Source organism: Panulirus ornatus, chromosome 20 (assembly GCF_036320965.1).
Source record: "Panulirus ornatus isolate Po-2019 chromosome 20, ASM3632096v1, whole genome shotgun sequence".
NCBI lineage: Eukaryota > Metazoa > Arthropoda > Malacostraca > Decapoda > Palinuridae > Panulirus > Panulirus ornatus.
In genome coordinates this window covers 48,839,062-48,862,426 of record NC_092243.1, presented here as the reverse complement: position 1 = coordinate 48,862,426, position 23,365 = coordinate 48,839,062, and the positions used below count along the sequence as shown (strand labels likewise).

The 23,365-nt window shown below is 40.5% G+C and overlaps 2 protein-coding genes across 4 annotated transcripts in view; one reads left to right on the top strand and one right to left on the bottom strand.

The window, feature by feature from the left end:
• Window positions 1-5,530, top strand: part of Dtd (D-aminoacyl-tRNA deacylase) — a 31,314-nt gene extending 25,784 nt beyond the window's left edge. For all 3 annotated transcript variants that reach the window (XM_071674914.1, XM_071674913.1, XM_071674912.1), the window contains exon 6: window positions 5,336-5,530. In XM_071674914.1, coding sequence (XP_071531015.1) covers window positions 5,336-5,448 — 113 coding nt within the window. In that variant the 3' untranslated portion in view covers window positions 5,449-5,530. The remainder of the gene's footprint in view (window positions 1-5,335) is intronic.
• The window catches only part of RfC3 (replication factor C subunit RfC3), a 65,059-nt gene continuing 47,126 nt past the window's right edge, over window positions 5,433-23,365 (bottom strand). The window contains exons 6-9 of the mRNA XM_071674908.1: window positions 22,080-22,185; window positions 16,648-16,753; window positions 7,901-7,978; window positions 5,433-6,011 (exon numbers count right to left, since the gene is read on the bottom strand). Of these exons, the coding sequence (XP_071531009.1) occupies window positions 5,854-6,011; window positions 7,901-7,978; window positions 16,648-16,753; window positions 22,080-22,185 (448 nt within the window). The 3' untranslated portion in view covers window positions 5,433-5,853. The remainder of the gene's footprint in view (window positions 6,012-7,900; window positions 7,979-16,647; window positions 16,754-22,079; window positions 22,186-23,365) is intronic.

Sequence of the window (23,365 nt, the reverse complement as noted above, 5' to 3'; positions counted from 1 at the left end):
GATATCTGGGAGTGGATCTGGCAGCGGATGGAACCATGGAAGCGGAAGTGGATCATAGGGTGGGGGAGGGGGCGAAAATTCTGGGGGCCTTGAAGAACGTGTTGAAGTCGAGAACATTATCTCGGAAAGCAAAAATGGGTATGTTTGAAGGAATAGTGGTTCCAACAATGTTGTATGGTTGCGAGGCGTGGGCCATGGATAGAGTTGTGCGCAGGAGGATGGATGTGCTGGAAATGAGATGTTTGAGGACAATGTGTGGTGTGAGGTGGTTTGATCGAGTGAGTAACGTAAGGGTAAGAGAGATGTGTGGAAATAAAAAGAGCGTGGTTGAGAGAGCAGAAGAGGGTGTTTTGAAGTGGTTTGGGCACATGGAGAGGATGAGTGAGGAAAGATTGACCAAGAGGATATATGTGTTGGAGGTGGAGGGAGCAAGGAGAAGAGGGAGACCAAATTGGAGGTGGAAAGATGGAGTGAAAAAGATTTTGTGTGATCGGGGCCTGAACATGCAGGAGGGTGAAAGGAGGGCAAGGAATAGAGTGAATTGGATCGATGTGGTATACCGGGTTTGACGTGCTGTCAGTGGATTGAATCAGGGCATGTGAAGCGTCTGGGGTAAACCATGGAAAGCTGTGTAGGTATTTATATTTGCGTGTGTGGACGTATGTATATACATGTGTATGGGGGTGGGTTGGGCCATTTCTTTCTTATGTTTCCTTGTGCTACCTCGCAAACGCAGGAGGCAGCGAAAAAAAAAAAAAGACATTAACAGCATACTAAGGGTCAAGCTCAAACAAGGGTCATGGTTGGATGAAATATCTCTACGTACTGAAGGTATGTATGGATACATCAGAGAGACCTTGTGAAATAATGTTGGGGATATTACTGGAGAAAGGCATTGTACCATGGGAGTGGGAAAGGGCAGATATCATACCATCTATAAGAATGAACACAAAAGGTGCTGAAGTATACACCAATTTCCCTGATGAGTGTGGTGTGCAAGATACTAAAAGCAAATGGATGAAATTACCTAATGAGAGACAGCATGGTGTTATGTAAACAATATTTATAGTGAACGTTTCCAGAATTTGAGAGAAAGTGAGCCTCGTCTTGGGGAAAAGAGAAGACCGAGTGGATTGTTTGTTTCTACATTGACAGAAATCATTTCATTCTGTACCACATGGGAAGCTGGATCACTGAGCAGGAATAAGTGGGAGACTTCTCCGATGGATAGATTACTGTGGTGGAAGGAAACAAAGTACATATGTCAGAGGAGACTTCATGTGGCACCATATGGATGGAGGTCTCCTTAATGTATGTGAATGGCTTGCGTGAAGGTATGGAAATACAGACTCCTTTCTGAATGTGTTTCCAGATGATGCAAAGGTCATGAGTGAAATGAAAAGTAAGAAGGATTGCATCAACTTACAAGGTGACCTAACAGCTTCAAAAGTTGGTCTGATACATGTCTGATGAAATTCAGCCTCAGAAAATGTACAAGAATGCCTTGGTATGAATATTGTGCATCAAGAAATAAGCTTAAGTTTCTGTGTGTGAGAAAGACTTGTAAGTCAACTTTGTTCCTAACCTGTTGCCAGAGCCCCACATGAGAAGAATAGTAAAGTCCAAGTAGACTGTAACACAGATTCATGTGTTGGGGACAGATAGAATATGATGTATACTTATGGTCTTTATTTTGTACCAAAGATTTAAATGAACTTTGGGCATGGAAAGTTGCCAGACATCATTATCATCTTGAATAAATGGCCTCTGGGCCAGTGTTACTAAGCATTCAGGTGCTTTGTAGGAATTATAGCACCAACACACGGTTGGTATTTTTTCTTTTATTATTATATTTAGTTGCTGTCTCCTGCGTTAGCAAGGTAGGGCAAGGAAACAGACGAAATAATGGCCCAACCCACCCACATATACATGTACATACATAAATACCCACACATGCACATATACATACCTATACATTTCAATGTATACATACATATACTTACAGAGACAAATACGTGTATGCACATGTACATATTCATACTTGCTGCCTTCATCCATTCCCATTGCCACCCTGCAACACATGAAACAGCACCTCTCTCCCCCCGTGTGCGCCGTGAGGTAGCGCTAGTAAAAGACAACAAAGGCCACATTCATTCACACTCAGTCTCTAGCTGTTATGTGCAATGAAACAAAACTACAGCTCCCTTTCCACATCCAGGCCCCACAAAACTTTCCATGTTTACCCTAGACACTTCGCATGCCCAAGTTCAGTCCATTGACATGTCCACCCTGGTATACCTTATTGTTCCAGTTCACTCTATTCCTTGCACGCCTTTCATTCTCCTGTATGTTCAGGCCCCAGTTGCTCAAAATCTTTTTCACTCCATCCTCCAATTTGGTCTCCCACTTCTTGTTCCCTCCACCTCTGACACATATATCCTCTTTGTCAATCTTTCCTCACTCATTCTCACCATGTGACCAAACCATTTCAATACACCCTCTTCTCTCTCAACCACACTCTTTTTATTACTTCACACCTCTCTTACCCTTTCAATACTTACTCGATCAAACCACCTAACACCACATATTGTCCTCAAACACTTCATTTCCAACACATCCACCCTCCTCCGCACAACCTCATCTATAGCCCATGCCTTGCAACCATATAACATTGTTGGAACCACTATTCCTTCAAACATATCCATTTTTGCTCTCCGAGATAATGTTCTGGCCTTCCACACATTCTTCAAAGCTCCCAGAACCTTCGCCCCTCCCCCACCGTGACTCGCTTCCGCTTCCATGGTTCCATCCGCTGCTAAATCCACTCCCAGATATCTAAAACACTTCACTTCCTCTCATTTTTTCCATTCAAACTTACCTCCCAATTAACTTGTCCCTCAACCCTACTGAACCTATAGGATAACCTTGCTCTTATTCACATTTTACTCTCAGCTTTCTTCTTTCACACACTTTACCAAACGCGGTCACCAACTTCTGCAGTTTCTCACCCGAATCAGCCACCAGCGCTGTATCTTCAGCGAACAACAACTGACTTACTTCCCACGCCTTCTCATCCACAACATGCTGCATACTTGCCCCTCTCTTCAAAACTTGCATTCACCTCCCTAACAATCCCATCCATAAACAAATTAAACATCCATGGAGACATCACACACCCCTGCAGTAAACTGACATTCACTAGGAACCAATCACTTTCCTCTCTTCCTAATCATACACATGCTCCTAGCAACTCACCTTCCACACCACATACTCTTAATACCTTCCACAAAGCATCTCTATCAACTCTATCATATGCCTTCTCCAGATCCATAAATGCTACATACAAATCCATCTGTTTTTTCTAAGTATTTCTCACATTCAAAGCAAACACCTGATCCACGCATCCTCTACCACTTCTAAAACCACACTGCTCCTCCCCAATCTGATGTTCTGCACATGCCTTTACCCTCTCAATCAATAACCTCCCATATGATTTCCCAGGAATACTCAACAAACTTATACCTCTGTAATTTGAACACTCACTTTTATCCCCTTTGCCTTTGTACATTGGCACTTTGCATGCATTCTGCCAATCCTCAGGCACTTCACCATGAACCATACATACATTGAATATCCTTACCAACCAGTCAACACCACAGTCACCCCCTTTTTTAATGAATTCCACTGCACTGCCATCCAAACCTGCTGCCTTGCCAGCTTTCATCTTCCGCAGTGCTTTCACTACCTCTTCTCTGTTTACCAAACCATTCTCCCTGACCCTCTAACTTCACATACCACCTCAACCAAAACACCCTATATCTGCCACTCTATCATCAAACACATTCAACAAACCTTCAAAATACTCACTCCATCTCCTTCTCACTTCACTACTTGTTATTACCTCCCCATTTGCCCCTTCACCAATGTTCCCAATTGTTCTCTTGTCTTACGCACTTTATTTACCTCCTTCCAAAACATTTTTATTTTCTCTAAAATTCAATGATACTCTTTCACCCCAACTCGCATTTGCCCTCTTTTTCACCTCTTTCTTTTATGCATCTCCCAGTCATTTGCTCTACTTCCCAGCAAAAATCATCCTAATGCCTGCCTCTTCTCTTTCACTGAAAATCTTACTTCATCCCACCACTTTACCCTTTCTAGTCTGCCTACCTTCCACCTTTCTTATGCCACAAGCATCTTTTGTGTAAGCCATCACTGCTTCCCTAAATTTATCCCATTCCTCCCCCACTCCCCTTATGTCATTTGCTCTCACCTTTTTCCATTCTGCACTCAATCTTCCTGGTGCTTCCTCACACAAGTCTCCTTCCTAAGCTCACTTATTCTCACCACTCTCTTTTTTTCTGAAAACCTTTACAAATCCTCACCTTTGCCTCCACAAGATACTGATCAGACATACCTCTCAGCACATTGACATCCAAAAGTCTCTCTTTCATGTGCCTATCAATTAACACTTACTCCAATAACACTCTCTGGCCATCTCTCCTACTTGCATAAGTATACTTGTGTATATCTCTTTTTAAACCGGGTATTCCCAATCAACAGTCCTTTTTCAGCACTTAAATCTACAAGCTCTTCACCATTTCCATTTACAACAATGAACACCCCATGTACACCAATTATTCCCTCAACTGCCACATTAATCACCTTTGCATTCAAATCCTCCATCACTATAACCCGGTCTCGTGCATCAAAACTACTAACACACTCACTCAATCGCTCCCAAAACACTTGCCTCTCATGATCTTTCTTCTCATGCCCAGGTGCATAGGCACCAATAATCACCCATCTCTCTCCATCCACTTTCAGTTTTACCCATATCAATTTAGAGTTTACTTTCTTACACTCTTTCACATACTCCCACCAATCTTGTTTCAGTAGTGCTACTCCTTCCCTTGCTCTTGGCCTCTCACCAACCCCTAACTTTACTCCCAGAACATTCCCAAACCACTCTTCCACTTTACCCTTGAGCTTCGTTTCACTCAGCCAAAACATCAAGGTTCCTTACCTCTTTCTCCTTTTTTCTCATTTTGGTTGCATCCACACACGCACATCTAGACACTCCAATCTGAGCCTTCGAGGAGGATGAGCACTCCCAGCATGACTCCTTCTTCTGTTTCCCCTTTTAGACAATTAAAATACAAGGAGGGGAGGGTTTCTAGCCCCCCTGCTCCCGTCTCCTTTAGTTGCCTTCTATGACACGTGAGGAATGCGTGGGACGTATTCTTTCTCCCCTATCCCCAGGGATAGCATTTATATTTATGATTTGAGTCACTTTAAGAAAAAAATTGTTTAATGTATATCTTTCTTTTTGCAGATGGGAAGTTTGGAGCAATGATGCAAGTGAATATACAAAATGATGGTCCTGTTACAATTAACATAGACTCTCCTCGAATGAAAAATGAAGAAAATGAAAAAGTTACAGAATAATTTTATTCTATAATAGCCAGATATAAATAAATTATGTAGTAACCTTAAAGGAAATATATTCTTTCATGAAAAAGAACCAAAATTTACTTGAAAAATTACAAGATGTTCATTCATCTTTTAGCTACTTTAGCTGAAGTGGATAGCATTTACATTTATTATTTGTATCGCATCCAGGGTAATAATTTATAGCATATTTCTTTAAGTAGACTGGAGCAATGATACAAGTAAACATACAAAATGATGGTCCCATTGCAATGACAAATGACTCCTCAAATGAAAAATAATGAACACTAATGTTTTGGAATAATTTCATTCTATAAAAAAAAGGGTAACTTTAAAAATAGATATGTAATACCTTTAATGGAAACCAAACAACGGAAAATAACCAAGCATTTACATCATCATTTAGGAATCCACTTTAGCTGCCACCATATGCTTGGCTTGAGCAAATGCTGCTACAACTGCAGATACCTGTAGCTTTTCAGATGCTCCTGCACACAACCTCACCTCCACATCTGACAGTTGTTGCACCAGATGGACACGAACTTCTACTGGGAAATCAACTGAGGGGTAAAGGATGCACTTTGGTAAAATTCACTAAAGTGATGAAAAAGGATCACTAATTTCTCTATTTAGCTTCAAGATAAAAGATAAAAATCCAGCAAGGCAGTGGGTTTGGATATTTCATTGGAATTTATTTAAAAAGGTGACTGGTTGATAAGGATATTCAATGTTTGTGTGGATAAGGTGTTCAAACTACACAGACATAAGTTTATTGAGTGTTCCTGGGAAATTATGTGGGAGGGTATTTATTGAGAGTCAAGGCATGTACAGAGCATCAGAATGGAGAAGATCAGTGTGGTTTCAGAAGTAGTGGAGGTTGTGTAGATCAGGTGTATGCTTTGAAAAATGTTTAGAAAAATAGATGGATTTGTTTGTAGCATTTATGGAGATACTTTGTGCAAGGGAAGTTGCTAGAAGCAAAGTTTTTTCCAAGGACGTAAGGCATGTGCACAAGTAGGAATAGAGGAGAGTGATTGGTTTGCAGCAGGGATGTGTGATGTCTCCATGGCTGTCTAATTTGTTTATGGATGGAGTGGTTACGGAGGTAAATGCAAGTTTTGGAGAGGGGCGAGTATGCAGTCTGATGTGAGTAAGAAGGGCTGTGAAGCTAGTCTATTGTTGTTCGCCAATGATACAGCTTTAGTGAACCAAGTTTGGAAAAGTGTAAGTTAAGAGTGAATGTGAATAAGAGCAAGGTTCAGTAGGGTGGAGCGACAAGTTTGAACGGATGAAGTCAAGTGTTTTAGATATCTGGGTGTGGACGTAGCAGCAGATGAAGCCATGGAAGTGGAAGTGAATCGCAGTGGGAAGGAGGTTCTGGGAGCCCTGGAGAATGTGTGGAAGGAGAAAACATTGTCTGAGAGAACAAAAGTAAGTATGTTTGAAGGAATAGTAGTTCCAACAATGTTATATGGTTGCAAGGCGTGGACCATAGATAGGGTTGTATGGAGGAGGGTGGATGTGTTGGAAATGAAATGTTTAAGAACAATTTTTGGTGTGAGGTTGTTTGATCGGGTAAGTAATGAAAGGGTAAGAGAGATGTGTAAAAATAAAAAGAGTGTGGTTGAGAGAGCAGAAGAGGGTGTGATGAAATGAGTGAGGAAAGATTGACAAAGAGGATATATGTGTCAGAGGTGAATGGAACAAGGAAAAGCAGGAGACTAAATTGGAGGTGGAAGGATGGAATGAAAAAGATTTTAAGCAATTGGGGCCTGAACATACAAGAGGGTGAAAGGCGTGCAAGGAATAAAGTGAATTGGAATGATGTGGTATACTGCGGTCGACATGCTGACAATGGAATGAACCAGGGCATGTGAAGTGTCTGGGGTAAACCATGGAAAGGGAGCTAAAGACTTAGTGTGGCCTTTTTTGTCCGTTTCCTTGTTGTTGCCTCACTGAAGCGGAGGTAACGATGCTATTTCCTGAGTACTGGGGTAGCAACAGGAATGGATGAAGGCAAGTAAATATGAATATGTACATAGAGACTGAGTGTGAACAAATGTGGCCTTTGTTGTCTTTTCCTAGCGCTACCTCGCACACACGTGGGGGGAGGGGGTGCCATTTCATGTGTGGCAAGGTGGCGACATGAGTGGATGAGGTATGTGTATGTGGGTGGGTAGTCCATTCTTTCATCTGTTTCCTTGCACTACCTTGCTAACACGGGAGACAGCAACAAAGTATGATAAATAATATATAAAGAGACTCAAAATGCTGTTTTGACAAAATTAGGAGAGTATCACTACAAACTTGAATTTATATAAATTTAGGATTTCAAGAATTAATGACAAGATACTAAAAGGTGACTGCATAGTGGTTTCAAAATCATCTTGTACTTCCAGTTATGGTTTTTATAAGGATCTTCAATGTTAATTCTAAAAATACTACTTACTTCTATGGATGTACCGGTGCAGTTCAGTCAAAATGTCTTGAAGAGCAAAACCTTTGGCTGTCTTCAGTTCTGTTACTTCTGTTAACAGTGTTAAGGATTAGTCACTGACATGGGCAACAAATTCAATTAGATATAAGTAAATTAAAAAAAAAAAAAATCCAAAGAGAAACTCCCCCATTATTTAGAGTATATGGTGTGGGAGGCAAGTTGATAGGAGCAGTGAAAAGTTTTTATCGAGGATGTAAGGCATGTGTACGAGTAGTAAGAGAGGAAAGTGATTGGTTCTCAGTGAATGTCGATTTGCAGCAGGGGTGTGTGATGTCTCCATGGTTGTTTAATTTGTCTATGGATGGGTTTGTTAGAGAGGTGAATGCAAGAGTTTTGGAGAGAGGGGCAAGTATGCAGTCTGTTGTGGATGAGAGGGCTTGGGAAACGAGTCTGTTGTTGTACGCTGAAGATACAGCGCTGGTGGCTGATTTGGGGTGAGAAACTGCAGAACTTAGTGACTGAGTTGGATAAAGTGTGTGCAAGAAGAAAGCTGAGAGTAAATGTGAATAAGAGCAAGGTTATTAAGTAGAGTAGGGTTGAGGGACAAGTCAATTGGGAGGTAAGTTTGAAGGGAAAAAACTGGAGGAAGTGAAGTGTTTTAGATATCTGGGAGTGAATTTGGCAGCAGATGGAACCATGGAAGCAGAAGTGAGTCACAGGGTGGGGGAGGGGGCAAAAGTTCTGGAAGTGTTGAATTATGTGTGGAAGGCGAGAACATTATCTTGGAAAGCAAAAATGGGTATGTTTGAAGGAATAGTGGTTCCAACAATGTTATATGGTTGAGACATGTTATAGGGTTGTGCAGAGGAGGGTGGATGTGTTGGAAATGAGATGTTTGAGGACAATATGTGGTGTGAGGTGGTTTGATTAAGTAATGAAAGGGTAAGAGATGTGTGGTAATAAAAAGAGTGTGGTTGAGAGAGCAGAAGAGGGTGTGCTGAAGTGGTTTGGTCACATGGAGAGAATGAGGGAGGAAAGATTGACAAAGAGGATATATGTGTCAGAGGTGATTGGAACAAGAAGTGGGAGATCAAATTGGAGGTGGAAGGTTGGAGTGAAAAAGATTATGAGCGATCAGGGCCTGTAAATGCAGGAGCGTGAAAGGCATGCAAGGAATATAGTGAATTGGAACGATGTGGTATACCGGGGTCAACGTGCTGTCAATGGATTGAAACGGGATGTGAAGCGTCTGGGGTAAATCATGGAAAGGTTTGTTGGGCATGGACATGGAAAGGGAGCTGTGGTTTCGGTGCATTATACATGACAGATAGAGACCGAGTGTGAAAGAATGTGGCCTTTGTTGTCTTTTCCTAGCGTTACCTTGCACGCGTGAGGGGGAAGGGGGTGTCATTTCATGTGTGGCGGGGTGGCAACATGAATGAATAAAGGCAGCAAGTATGAATTATGTACATGTGTATATGTCTGTGTATGTATATATATGTAGACGTTGAAATTTGAAATTTATAGGTATGTATATGTGCGTGTATGGACGTGTATGTATATACATGTGTATGTGGGTGGGTTGGGCCATTCTTTCGTCTGTTTCCTTGCCCTACCTCGCAAAAGCAGGAGACAGCGACAAAGAATAAAATAATAATATAGAATAAATACTTATCAGCTGACATTAATTAAAGAATTTACCAGGATTTGTAAACTTTCATTTCCATTATAATGTATGTACCTCTGAAAGGTTGAAAGCTTTATATCATTAACATTTCCCCAGAAAAAGAGGTTCAATCTAATACCCCCATATGAGTGAAACTATCTTGTCTTATAAGTGAAATAATTCATACCCTTTTTCCTTGAAAATGACAGGTTTCTCTTAAGTCCAGCAAACAATACTGACAAGGAGGATATATGTGTCAGAGGTGGAGGGAACAAGGAGAAGTGGGAAACCAGAGGTGGTAGGATGGATTGAAAAAGATTTTGAGTGACTGGGGCCTGATAATACATCAGGGTGAGAGGTGTGCAAGAAATAGAGTGAACTGGAACAATGTGGTATACCAGAGATGATGTGCTGTCAATGGACAGAACCGAATTAGGGCATGTGAAACGTCTGGGGTAAACCATGGAATGGGAGCTATGGTTTCGGTGCATTATACATGACAGCTAGAGACTGAGTGCGAATGAAAGTGGCCTTTTTTGAGTTTTCCTGGAGCTACCCCACTGAAGTGGGGGCAGCAAAGCTGTTTTCTGTGAGGTGGGGTGGCGCTGGGAATGGACTGGAGGCAAGCCACTTTGCTGACATGGGAAATGGAGATCAAGTATAATAACATTTATTTTATTATACATAATTGGTTTCCCGCGTCAGCTAGGTAGCACCAGGAAATAGATGAAGAATGTCCCATCCACTCATATACACATCAACATATACATACACATGTACATATTCATACTTGCTGCCTTCATCCATTCCTGTCGCCACCCCACCCCACAGGAAAACAGCATCATTCTCCCCTGCTTCAGCGAGGTAGTGCCAGGAATACAGACAAAAAGACCACATTCGTTCACACTCAGTCTCTAGATGTCATGTGTAAGACACCAAAAAACAGCTCCCTATCCACATCCAGGCCCCATAGATCTTTCCATGGTTTACCCCAGATGCTTCACATGCCCTGGTTCAGTCCACTGACAGCATGTCGACCCAGGTATACCACGTCATTCCAATTCACTCTATTCTTTGCACACCTCTCACCCTCCTGTATGTTCAGGCCCTGATAGCTCAAAATCTTTTTCACTCCATCCTTCCACCTCCAATTTGGTCTTCCGCTTCTCCTTGTTCACCCCGCCTCTTTCTAAATCTTTCTTCACTCATTCTCTTCGTATATCCAAACCATTTCAGCACACCCTATTCTGCTCTCTCAACCATACTCTTTATTTCCAAACATCTCTCTTACCCTTACATTATTTACTTGATCACACCACCGCACACCACATACTGTCCTCAAACATTTCATTTCCAACACATCCACCCTCCTCCGTACAACGTTATATATATAGCCCATGCCTCTCAACCATATAACATTGTTGGAATTACTATTCCTTCAAACATACCCATTTTTGCTCTCTGAGATAACGTTCTCTCCTTCCACGCATTCTTCATTGCTTCCAGAACCTTTGCCCCCTCCCCCACCCTGTGACTCACTTCCACTCCCATGGTTTCATTTGCTGCTAAATCCACTCCAGTATATATAAAACACTTTTTCCTGAAATTTTTCTCCATTCAAACTTACATCCCAATTAACTTGTCCCTCAACCCTATTGAACCTAATAAACCTTGCTCTTATTCACATTTATTCTCAACTTTCTCCTTTCACACTTTTCCAAACTCAGTCCCCAACCTCTGCAGTTTCTCACACTACTCAGCCACTAGAGCTGAATCATCAGCGAACAACAACTGTGACTCACTTCCCAGGCCCTCTCATCCACAGCAGACGCATACTTGCCCCTCTCTCCAAAGCTTTTGCATTTACCTCCCTAACCACCCCATTCATAAACAAGTTAAACAACCGTGGAGACATCACACACCCCTGCTGCAGACCAACATTCACTGGGAACCAATCATTCTCCTCTCTTCCTACTCATACACAGCTTACATCCTTGGAAAAAATTTTTCACTGCTAACAACTTACCTCCACACCATATACTCTTAAAACCTTCCACAAAGCATCTCTATCAATCCTATCACATGCCTTCTCCAGATCCATAAATGCTACAAACAAATCCATTTGTTTTTCTAAGTATTTCTCACATCCATTCTTCAAAGCAAACACCTGATTTACACATCCTTTACCACTTCGGAAACCACACTGCTCCTCCCCAATCTGATGTTCTGTACATGCTTTCACCCTCTCAATCAATATCCTTCCAAATAATTTCCCAGGAATACTCAACAATCTTATGCCTCTGTAGTTTGAACACCCACCTTTCTCCCCTTTGCCTTTGTACAATGGCACTATGCATGCTTTCTGCCAATCTTTAGGCACTTTACTATGATCCATACATACGTTGAATATCCTTACCAACCAATCAACAACATAGTCACCCCCTTTTCAATAAATTCCACTGCAATACAATACACCCGCTGCCTTGCCGGATTTCATCTGCAAAGCATTCACCATTCTCCCAGACCCCTTTCACTCCTTACACCACCCCGACCAAAACACACTATATCTGCCACTCTATTATGAAGTGTATTCAACAAACCTTCAAAATACTCACTCTGTTATCACTTCCCCACTTGCTTCCTTCACTGATGTTCCCATTTGTTCTCTTCTTATGCACATTATTTATCTCCGAAAACATTTTTTAATTCTTAAAATTTAATGATACTCTCACCTCAACTCTCATTTGTCCTCTATTTCAATTCTTGCACACTTCTCTTGACCCCTTACCACTTTCTTTTATACACCTCCCAGTCATTTGCACTACTTCCCTGCAAATATCATCCAAACGCCTCTCTTTTCTCTTGCACTAACAATCTTACTTCATCCAACCACTCACTACCCTTTCTGATCTGCCCACCTCCCACCTTTCTCATACCACATGCATCTTTTGCATAAGCCGTCACTGCTTCCCTAAATACATCCCACTCCTTAACCACTCCCTTCATGTCATTTGCTCTCAACTTTTGCCATTCTACACTCGTCTCTCCTGGTACTTCCTCACACAGCTCTCGTTTCCAAGCTCACCTACTCTCACCACTTTCTTCTCCCCAACATTCTTCTTTTTTGAAAGCCTCTACAAATCTTCACCTTCATCTCCATAAGATGGTGATCAGACATCTCTCCAGCTGCCCCTCTCAGCACATTAATATCCAAAAGTCTGTCTTTTACACGCCTTTCAATTAAAATGTAGTCCAATAATGCCCTTTGACCATCTCTCTATTAGCATACATATACTTAGGTATATCTCTCTTTTTAAACCAGGTATTCCCTGTCACCAGCCTTTTTTCAGCACAAATCCACAAGCTCTTCACCAATTCCATTTACAACACTGAACATCCTATGTACACCAATTATACCCTAAACTGCCACATTACTCAACTTCGCATTTAAATCACCCATCTCTATAACCCAGTCTCGTGCATCAAAGTTGCTAATACTCTCACTCAACTCCTCCCAGAACACGTGCCTCTCATGATCTTTCTTCTCATGAACAGGTGCATGGGCACCAATAATTACCCAACTTTGTCCATCCACTTTCAGTTAAAATAATCTGACAATTCTATAAAACTAACGGCATCCAAATACTATGAATAATAATTACTGTAAAAAATAATATTGTCAAATTCTTAAGCAAGTGAAGACAACTTCATCACCAACTTGAATGATTTCCTGTCAACAACTACAATCTTTCTTCACTTCCAGTCCAAAAGTTGGTCTCATTGCATTATCTTCAATCTGAAGATAAATAAATTCAACAATGATGAAAAAATATTTTATTTAGGCCTACTTCCTTTTTAAGTTTCCTTAGCAATTCAAAAAGGTCCCTATTTCCACCATGTAACTATAATCATTGAGCTCAGAACTTCACAATTCCAACATATACAGAGACATATACATTAACGTACTTGCTCGCCTTCATCCATTCCCGGCACCAACCAGCCTCACAGGAAACAGCATTGCCACCCCATGTCAGTGAGGTAGTACCAGGAAAACAGACAAAAAAAGGCCACATTCATTCACACTTCATCTCTAGCTGTCATGTGTAATGCACTGAAACCACAACTCTATTCACATCCAGGCCCCACACACTTTTCCATGGTTTACACCAGGTGTTTCACATGCCCTGGTTCGTCCACTGACAACATGTCAACCCCGGTATACCACATCGTTCCAATTCACTCTCTTCCTTGAATGCCTCTCACCCTCTGCATGCTCAGGCCCCAATTGCTCAAAATCTTTTTCACTTCATCCTTCCACCTCTAATATGGTCTTCTGCTTCTCCATGTTCCCTTCACCTCTGACACATATGTTCTCTTTGTCAACCTCTCCTCACTCATTCTCTCCATATGCCAAACCATTTCAACACACCCTCTTCTGCTCTCTCAAACACATTCTTTTTATTACCACACATCTCTTACCTTTTCATTACTTACTTGATCAAACCACATTGTCCTCAAACATTTAATTTCTGACACCCACCCTCCTCTGTACAACCATATCTATAGCCCATGCCTCAAAACCATAAAATACTGTTGGAACTACTAATCCTTCAAATATACCCATTTTTGTTTTCTGAGGTAATGTTCTCTCCACACATTCTTCACCGCTCCCAGAAGCTTCACCTCCAAACCCACCCTATGACTCACTTCCACTTCCCATGGTTCCATTTGCTGTCCACTCCCACATATCTAAAGCACTTCACCTCCTCCAATTTTTCTCCATGTAAACTCACATCCCAACTAACTTGTTCCTCAACCCTGCTGAACCTATTAACCATGCTCTTATTCACATTTACTCTCAACTTTCTCCTTTCACACACTTTTCCATATTCAGTCACCATCTTGCGCAGTTTCTTACTTGAATCAGCCACCAGAGCTGTATCACTGGCAAACAATGACTTACTTTGCAGGCTGCTCTCTCCAAAACTTAAATATACCTCCCTAACCAGCCCATCTACAAATTGATTAAACAACCATGGGGACACCACACACCCATGCAGCAGACTGACCTAATCTGAGAACCAACTACTCTCCTACTCATACAAATGCATTACACCCATGATAAAAACTTCTTACTGCTTCTAGCAGCTTACCTCCCACACTGTATAATCTTAAGATCTTCCACAAAGCATCTCTATCCACCCCGTCATATGCCTTCTCCAGATCTATAAATGCCACACACAAATCCATCTGTTTTGCTAAGTATTTCTTGCACATTCTTCAAAGCAAACACCTGATCCACACATCCTCTACCATTTCTGAAACTACACTGCTCCTCTCCAATCTGATGCTCTGTATATGCCTTCACACTCTCAATCAATACCCCCAATATAATTTCTCAGGAACATTCAACAAACTTTTGCCTCTGTAGTTTGAACACACCTTTCCTTTATCCCCTTTGCCTTTGTACAATGGCACTATACATGCATTCTGCTAATCCCCAGGCACTTCACCATGATCCATACATACAATGAATATCCTTTCCAAACAATCAACAACACAGTCACTCGCTTTCTTAATAAATTCAACTGCAATACCATCAAATCCCACTGTCTTGCTGGAGTTCATCTTCTGCAAGGTTTTCACCAACTCTTCTCTCTTCACCAAACCACTCTCCCTGACTCTCTTCATACACCAACCCAACCAAAACACCCTAAATCTGCCACTCTGTCATCAAACACATTCAACAATCCTTCAAAGTACTTGCTCCATCTCCTCCTCACTTCATCACTACCTGTTATCACTTCCCCTTTTATCCCTTCACTGATGTTCCCATTTGTTCTCTTGTCTTATGCATGTTATTTATATAAATAAGAAATGTAGTGGTCATGTCTATCATTTACCAGAGAAATTCTGGTAATGAGTCTTGACAGGGCATTACTAACAATGACCAAGTCCTTGGCTCATAAATCATGAAAAATATGTATATAATTCTCATAAATGTATGTGAAATGTGTATTTGTGGCTAACACTGGGAGACTGCATGCATTTCAATCATGTCATTCCCTGTCCTTCACAACCACAGCCTGCATACTTTTCCTTACAATTGATGATAACTAATGCTTTTACAATCCATTTTAGCCAATTAATGTGTATGGGAGCTCTGACAGCTTGTCTTTAAGTGTGCATGAGAAGGGTTCAATACCAATACACCACACATACATACATTTGAATCTAATTTCCTCAGGCATGTGCATTTTAGTCTTTCTCCTCTGTGTTGTACACACCACCCATCTCTCCAATATTACAAATACCCAATCAATATATCTCAAGGAACCTCATGCCCAGAGTGAAACTTTCATACTAAAGCCACTGAATGCTTACTTCCACATAGTCCTGTGCTCACCCCATAAAGACATACAAACACCAGCACACTTTTTGACCTGTATTGCTATGCACCCAGTGGATGTAGCCAGTTTCTTCAGCACTGCATGAGCCCTGTACAAGGGGTTCCTTGGACTGGAAGGTAAATGTAAAGTAGTGTACAATGTTACGAGACCAATGAATTCCTACGTTTGGTGTTGCTCCTTCTGAATCATAAACAGTATGTATTAGATAATAACTTTTCATACCATTACCAATGAAAGATATTTCAAAATATATATGCTCATTATATAAAATGATATTTCACTAGTCAAGTGACTTGGTACAGAATTCTAGACCTTGGTTCACTAACTTCTTGTATAAGAAGAGTTCACAGGAAGGTACAAACAGCAACAGTTACAATGTGCTATGAAGAATTTGTGAGAAATACTTGGAGAAAGGGTGATTTGCATGTATATATGAATCTTGTGAAAGTGCAATAAGGTTACTAAAAATGTCTTGTGAAAGGTGTTATATGGCAGAAATGTACTTACAATATGCAAAGAAGTTTGTAATGGCATTACCTGGTTATCAAGAATTATCTGCTATGTTAACAACGAAGATTATCGGTAGCATTTTTAATGGAAAAGTAAGGCACGTGTAAACTGGAAAGGAAGAGGATGATTAGTTGCTGGTGTAGGTAAGCCTACTTCTGAATGCAAAAGGATACTTCTGTGAGCAGTCTCAAACTGCTCATTCAACATCCAGTTTATGATGTTTGTGATGTCTGAACGAAGTGGATGACCTACACATGTGTATACATTGTCCTCCGTCACCTGAAATAAAACATAAAAGAACCATATAATTAACAGAACATGACTTTGTTCATTAATATATGTCACCGTTTAGTTGTATACAACCAGCCTCACCATGTCAAGGTAATTTTTCATAATCATAATCATCATAAAAGGGTAACCCATGAGAGCATATGAATATATGAAATATACGGTTTACATTTTTGGTGAGGCTAGCATGAGTGTAGGTATCTTGTTCAAACAAATATTTTAGGAGGCAGAAAATAAATATGAAATAACACAAAATAGTAAGGTATAAAGAATAGCAGAGGTGAAAAGGAGTACACTTTTTGGAACAAATAACATCATTCCTACCTCATCCCACTTGCTCAAAATGAAAACTTTTCAGGAGAGAGAAATCACCTACCAAGACTAATGAAATGACAGCCACCAGCCCTGTCCACTGAGATGTGGATAACTAACTAACCTTACAAGGCTAAAGGCTTAAGAGTTTATGATTCACTGGCTGTCAATACTAATCATTAACAAAAAAGTACAACTATTTCTGGTGAAAAAATGGATAAAAAGTCTTTGGAAACTACAACTGAAATTCTCACATGGAAAGATAAGAAGTGAAAAATATAATTCAGTGAGAAACTGGGACTCGGCTATAATTCCTTAGTATCTTCTTTGAATTGAATTAAGTTAAATATAGTATCTGAGAAATAAAATCAGACATAATTCATGTACACCCACATATAATTACTTATTTTGAGAAGGTGTTTACCACCGTGACTAAGAATTAACGCAAAGGACAAAGCTCAGAGAAACAATCATCCCTTACCATTAACATTAGAAGTGACACTTTCACTGATGATAAGCGATAATGACCTTTGATCTTTATTCTTCAGGAAAGACAGACAAAATGGATTTCAACTAACATTAAGTAACAACAAAAACTTATTATTGCCTACTTAATAAATGATGACAATATTTACTACGAAAGCAGGACCAGATTCCCAATATTGCATTACCATTGAATACTGCAGAGAAGGCAAAGTATGCTCTCAGAGCAAAGCCCCTGGATTGAAGACTTAAAAAGAGCAAAAACTGCTTAGAACAGTTGTATCAATGTCTTGTGTAATTTCAGATGAATGTTTGGTCTTAAAGAACTGGTAGTGGAACAATCTAGTGTATACTACATGATTCTATTCATGAGGTGTATCATTCAGGTGTCCATTTATTAACATTCTCTGCACTTAATGTGTAACAAAAGAGAAGGCTGGACAACCAGAAAGCATTTGATGCCGTAATGCATAGGAGACTGATTAAGCCCTTAAAATCCCATTTAAGTTATCACTTTGGAAGTATTTTTATCCACTGCATTCACTGTAATACAGTGAAATTTTGTGTATGTTTCAGCATAATGCACTAAAAAGTGCACGTGTAAGGCCTTCACTGTTATGCAAGTTGCGATGGTGCATTTTATTGTTTACACCTAAATACAGATTTCTATTATTTATCTTATGTAATAAATTGTTCCTTGCAGTAATCAATGTCATTACTGATAATGTTTGTGAAATTACCAGCTGCACCAGTCAGACAATGTGTTGTTAGTCAGGTGGACACAGACAACAATGCCTTAACTTTTGCAGGAACACCTTTTCCTGCCTCATCGTCATCAGCTTTTGATGCTGAATGAGTCAAGTGTCCATAAAATATATATCTACACAATCCAAAGGCATATCCTTATTGTCAATTAATTTTGGGGCATCTTCAGCCTGGTCCACTAAATCTATCCAAAAGTTCTCATTGGTGAGAAAATGTTGCACAATGGATAGAAGATTATCTTTGTGAAAGGGAACAAAGGAGGCATGTCAGAAGAGCCTTCTTGAAATGGGTTGAGACCACCAGCAGAGTGCCAAAGAGTACTGTTATGGAACCATTACTCTTCTTGATCTATATGAATGACTTGCCACCTTATGAGAATAGTTATAGAGACCACTTGTTTCCAGGTAAGTATTAGAATTACGTTCAAGTTCATGGATAAAGAAATGTTCAACAAAGAGCTAATAGAGGAGGTCCACAGGATGGCAATAAAAATGATACAAGAAATAAGAAAGCTGAGTTGCACGGGAATGCTTGAGGTTTTACTTTTGCCTACCACTGAAAAGAGAAGAGTGAGAGATGAGCTATGATATAGAAAGTGAACACTTCTTCAAAAGATACAGATTCGACCATACATCATAATATGAAATTAAGCAAGAAACTTGTCAAAAAGATATAAAGGGGTATTTCTACAGTATAAGAGTGGTGAATGAAAGGAACAGACTGAATATGAAATACTGTAATAAATGTGGACAGTATTTACAAGTTCAAAATGATGTATTATTGTAAAGAAGTTTCAAGAGATAAGGTCCTATGAGCATATAATTCATTCCTAAGAATATCAAACTCTTCCCCATACAGGACAAGTTGATATTTACAAAATGTTAATTACAAATAATATTAATAACATCAATAATGCAGAAAGATTTATGCAGGTCCTAACAGAGATATTCGAAGCAGCTATTTATTTATTTATTATTTATCATACTTAGTCGCTGTCTCCCACATTAGCAAGGTATTGCAAGGAAACAGACGAAAGAATGGCCCAACCCACCCATATACACATGTATATACATAAACATCAGCTATGTTAAAATATTACTGGGCCCCTAACTTCCTGAACTCTTTTGTGAAAGGAGGCCTAAATTCCACTCTACAAACTGTGTTTAGGTAATAATAAAAAAATTCGTAGGTAGTAGTTGGTAGGCCAGCCAACAAACTGGGAGGTATGTTACCAGTACTACCCACCTGGGTATCAGGAGGGTTAATGACAGTTATGCAGCGAACCTGCACTTCAGTGGTTGTCAAGTTGCACTCTTCTAACCCAGGTAGCCGTCTTTCCTTTCTGCCTCACCCACACATGGACAACTGGCTTCCTTTCTACAAACAGACAATCTCTCCCTGTTACACATAACATTTGACAACACTTAACTCAGAAAGCTTATTCTTTGTAACTCTAGATTTTCCTGTGGTGAGCACTATATACTAACCCTACCTTTTGGCAAAATGGGAGCAGCAGTAGTAGGTAGGAACATTTAGGCAGGAGCATTAGGCAGAAACTTTAGGTTGTAATAGTCAGTAGGAATATTAAGTTGGAGCCTCTGCAAATACTACAATAAAGTTGCCCTCTGCCTGTGATCTGTTAAGGGTGAGGCATTAAAGCTAAGAAGCAGCACTGGAGTTCACTAGTTATGGATACTCTATTGCCATGGCCACCCCCTTGAGGAAGTTCCAGTTGGGACAAGCATTAGAGATATAGATAGATAAAAAAATCATGTCCATTATGTTGTTAAACAATTTTCTGCATAAAATGACATAAACCAGAGTTTACTAGTTACAGAGACACAACTGGCGTGGCCACCCTCTTGAGACAATTACAGGAGGGAACAGGCATCATAGATATAAAGAGATAAATAGAAAATGATATACAACTCAATATGTTGGACAACTGCTAATGTGCATTATGCATCCTTTAAGTTACACAGCTCCCTGCCAGGTATTTGAGGTATGCCAGGTGAACGTTCAGGCATACTTCATGAGATGTGTGGTATTTTCTGGTGTTTTGGTCACAAACAAATATGTTTTTTCTTTAGTTAGATGCTCCAGACACAGACAAAAGTCCATATCAAGGCTTGGCCTTATTTGAAACACAGAGAGGATTAAGAAAGGGAAAAAGAAAAGACGTGGGAAAGTATTTACGAATTTAGGAGGAAGTGTAAAACTTCGCTTTTAAAATGTGCCAGGTCATAGTTATTGGGAAAGACATGAGAGGATATAGAGTTCCAAAGCTTTGAGGTGTAGGGAAAGAACAGTTATCAAAAAGATCCACCCCTGAGTTGCCAATGGCCACACAATAATCATGTAATGCAGCAGCTTGCCAAGTACTGAGTTGTCTAGCTAGAGGTGGGGACACAGAAACAGCCAGCTCCTGGGAGCAAAAACTTAACAGGGCAAGAAAGGCAAGTTTTAAAGTCAGCCTTGGAAGAGTTTATGAGTTGGAATGCATTTGCCTCAACTCTGTCAAGCAAGGATGCAGAATTAGAACAACCCTGATGTGAGCAACTGTTCAGAAGAAAAGAAATTCTGACATCTAAACAAGACTACTAGCTTCTTAAAGGCAGATTTAGCAATTTCCATAATGTGGGGTTTCCTAAAAAGGTGGATGTTACAGTAATACCAAGTATGTTCACTGAGTCAAGAGGTGGAATTACAAAACCGTCAAAGGAGAGACGAGAGTTGTGAGAGTTTTGATACACTGATGGGTAGAAACTGGGTCTTGGAAGCAATAAACACAACTAGATTTCACCTACTCCACTGAAATATCCTGTCCAAGTCTGAGTTTATTGAGGAAGCTGTATCAAGATGAGATGCAGACTGAATGAGAGAAGAAGGAGCAGGACTGAAGAATGTGCATGAATGCATAGTTGAGTCATCAGCATATGAGTGCATCTGGTTATCTGTGAAGTAGAAATCATTAATAAAAAGGAGAAAATGTGCAGGAGACAAGACAGGTAGGTAGCAGATGATTGGCAGCCAACGACTAGGGAGGTATATTACCAGTACTACCCGCCTGGGTACTGGGAGGGCTAGTGACAGTTGCGTAGTGAGCCAGCATTTCAGTGGTTGTTAAGATGCCCTTCTCTAACCCATGTAGCCATTTTTCCTTTCTGCCTCACCAACATGTGGACTACTGGTGTTCTATCCACAAACATACAATCTCTCCTTGTTACACATAACACCTGACAACACTTAATTTACACAGCTAATTCTTGATAACAAGATTTTCCTGCAGAGCAGTATGCACTAGCCCTGCCTTTTGGCAAAATGGTAGGAGCATCAGATAGCAGTAGTAGGTGGGAACATTTAGGCAAGAGCATTAGGCAGATGTAGTAGGTAGGAGCATTAGGTAGACACATTAAGGAGTAGCAGTCAGTGGGAACATTAAGAAGGAGCCTCTGCAAACACTGCACTAGAGTTGCCTTCTGCCAGTGGCCTATTATGGGTAAGGCACTAAAGGCTAAGAAGTGGCACTATAGTCCACTAGTTATGGAGACTATTGCTGTGGCCACCCTCTTGAGGGAGTTCCAGTTGGAACAGCTTGAGAGAGAGAGAGAGAGAGAGAGAGAGAGAGAGAGAGAGAGAGAGAGAGAGAGAGAGAGAAAGAGAGAGAGAGAGAGAGAGAGAGAGAGAGAGAGAGAGAGAGAGAGAGAGAGAGAGAGAGAAGCCTATCAAAACTTAAAATGTAAATTATAAATCTTACTTCTTTAAAAGCCATAGCTGTGGACTGAAGGACATTCAGCACTCTCCTCATATCACCAGCCGAGAGAGCCAATAAAGCCTTTTTTCCATCTTCTGTTACTGTAACACTACAAAAAATTTTATTAGACAAAATTCAATAGTAATAATGAACACAATACACAATAATATCAGGCAGGAGCATTAGGTAGACAGAGTCAGTAGGAACATTATGTAGGAGCCTCTGCAAACACTGCCCTAGAGTTGACCTCTGCCAGTGGCCTTTAAGGCCTCATGCACACTATAGCTCCTGTCCCAGTCTGCTCTCACTCCAGTTACATATTATTACATACACTTCAATGGGGGCATGAACATTATCGCTCAAAGTTTGCTCTCACTCCAATCATGCACAAGCAACGGTCATCCAAAAGATATTTTTAGTGGAGCGGGAGCAGATCATGACCAGAGCGAGAGCAACAGTGTTCATTACCCAAAGGTCTTGCTCCAGTCTCGGACCAGTCAACAGTGAGGTGGGAGGCTAGCTTCTCCATACTTCCCTATGATCCCAAGAAACCACCTGTGTGGGATAATGAAAGAATTTGCTCTCATCATCTATCAGATGAGGACAGAGGGTATGAAATTCCCCCCTCAATTTTACTCTCCTCCAACAATGGATGGAGGCTGCCAAGTTCTCCCTTTCCTATTTTGTTTGTTTGTTCCTTTTTCCTCCTCATCCAGGGCTATGGCAATCATAACCAACACAGATGAAGGATAATCCATCTTCTCCCACCGCCAGATTCACTGACACTAGAGAGTCTACAACAAAAGTGGACTGGAATGACTGTTGCTTGACAAAAGCATACCACAAGAGGAGCAGTAAGTGTGCATAAAGTCTTAAAAGTGAGGCACTAAAGGCTAAGAAGCAGCAGTGGAGTTCACTAATTATGAAGATTCTACTACCATAGCCACCCCCTTGAGGTAGTTCCAGGTGGAAGCAGGTGAAGAGATATAGATCGATGGATAGATATAAAAATAACAACTAAAGATTCAAAAGGGCGACGATTGGAGAAATTACATGAGATCATTTCAGAACAAGGTAGGTGAATAACTGAATGCAGACACTGACATAATTTTTTTTTTAACCTGATTGCCATTTCCTGCATCAGCAAGGTAGTGCCAGGAGACAGATGAAGAATGGCCCATCTACTCATATACACATATATATGAATAAACGCACATACACGCACATATACATACATATACATATCAACATATACATACACAGACATATACATATATACACATGTACAT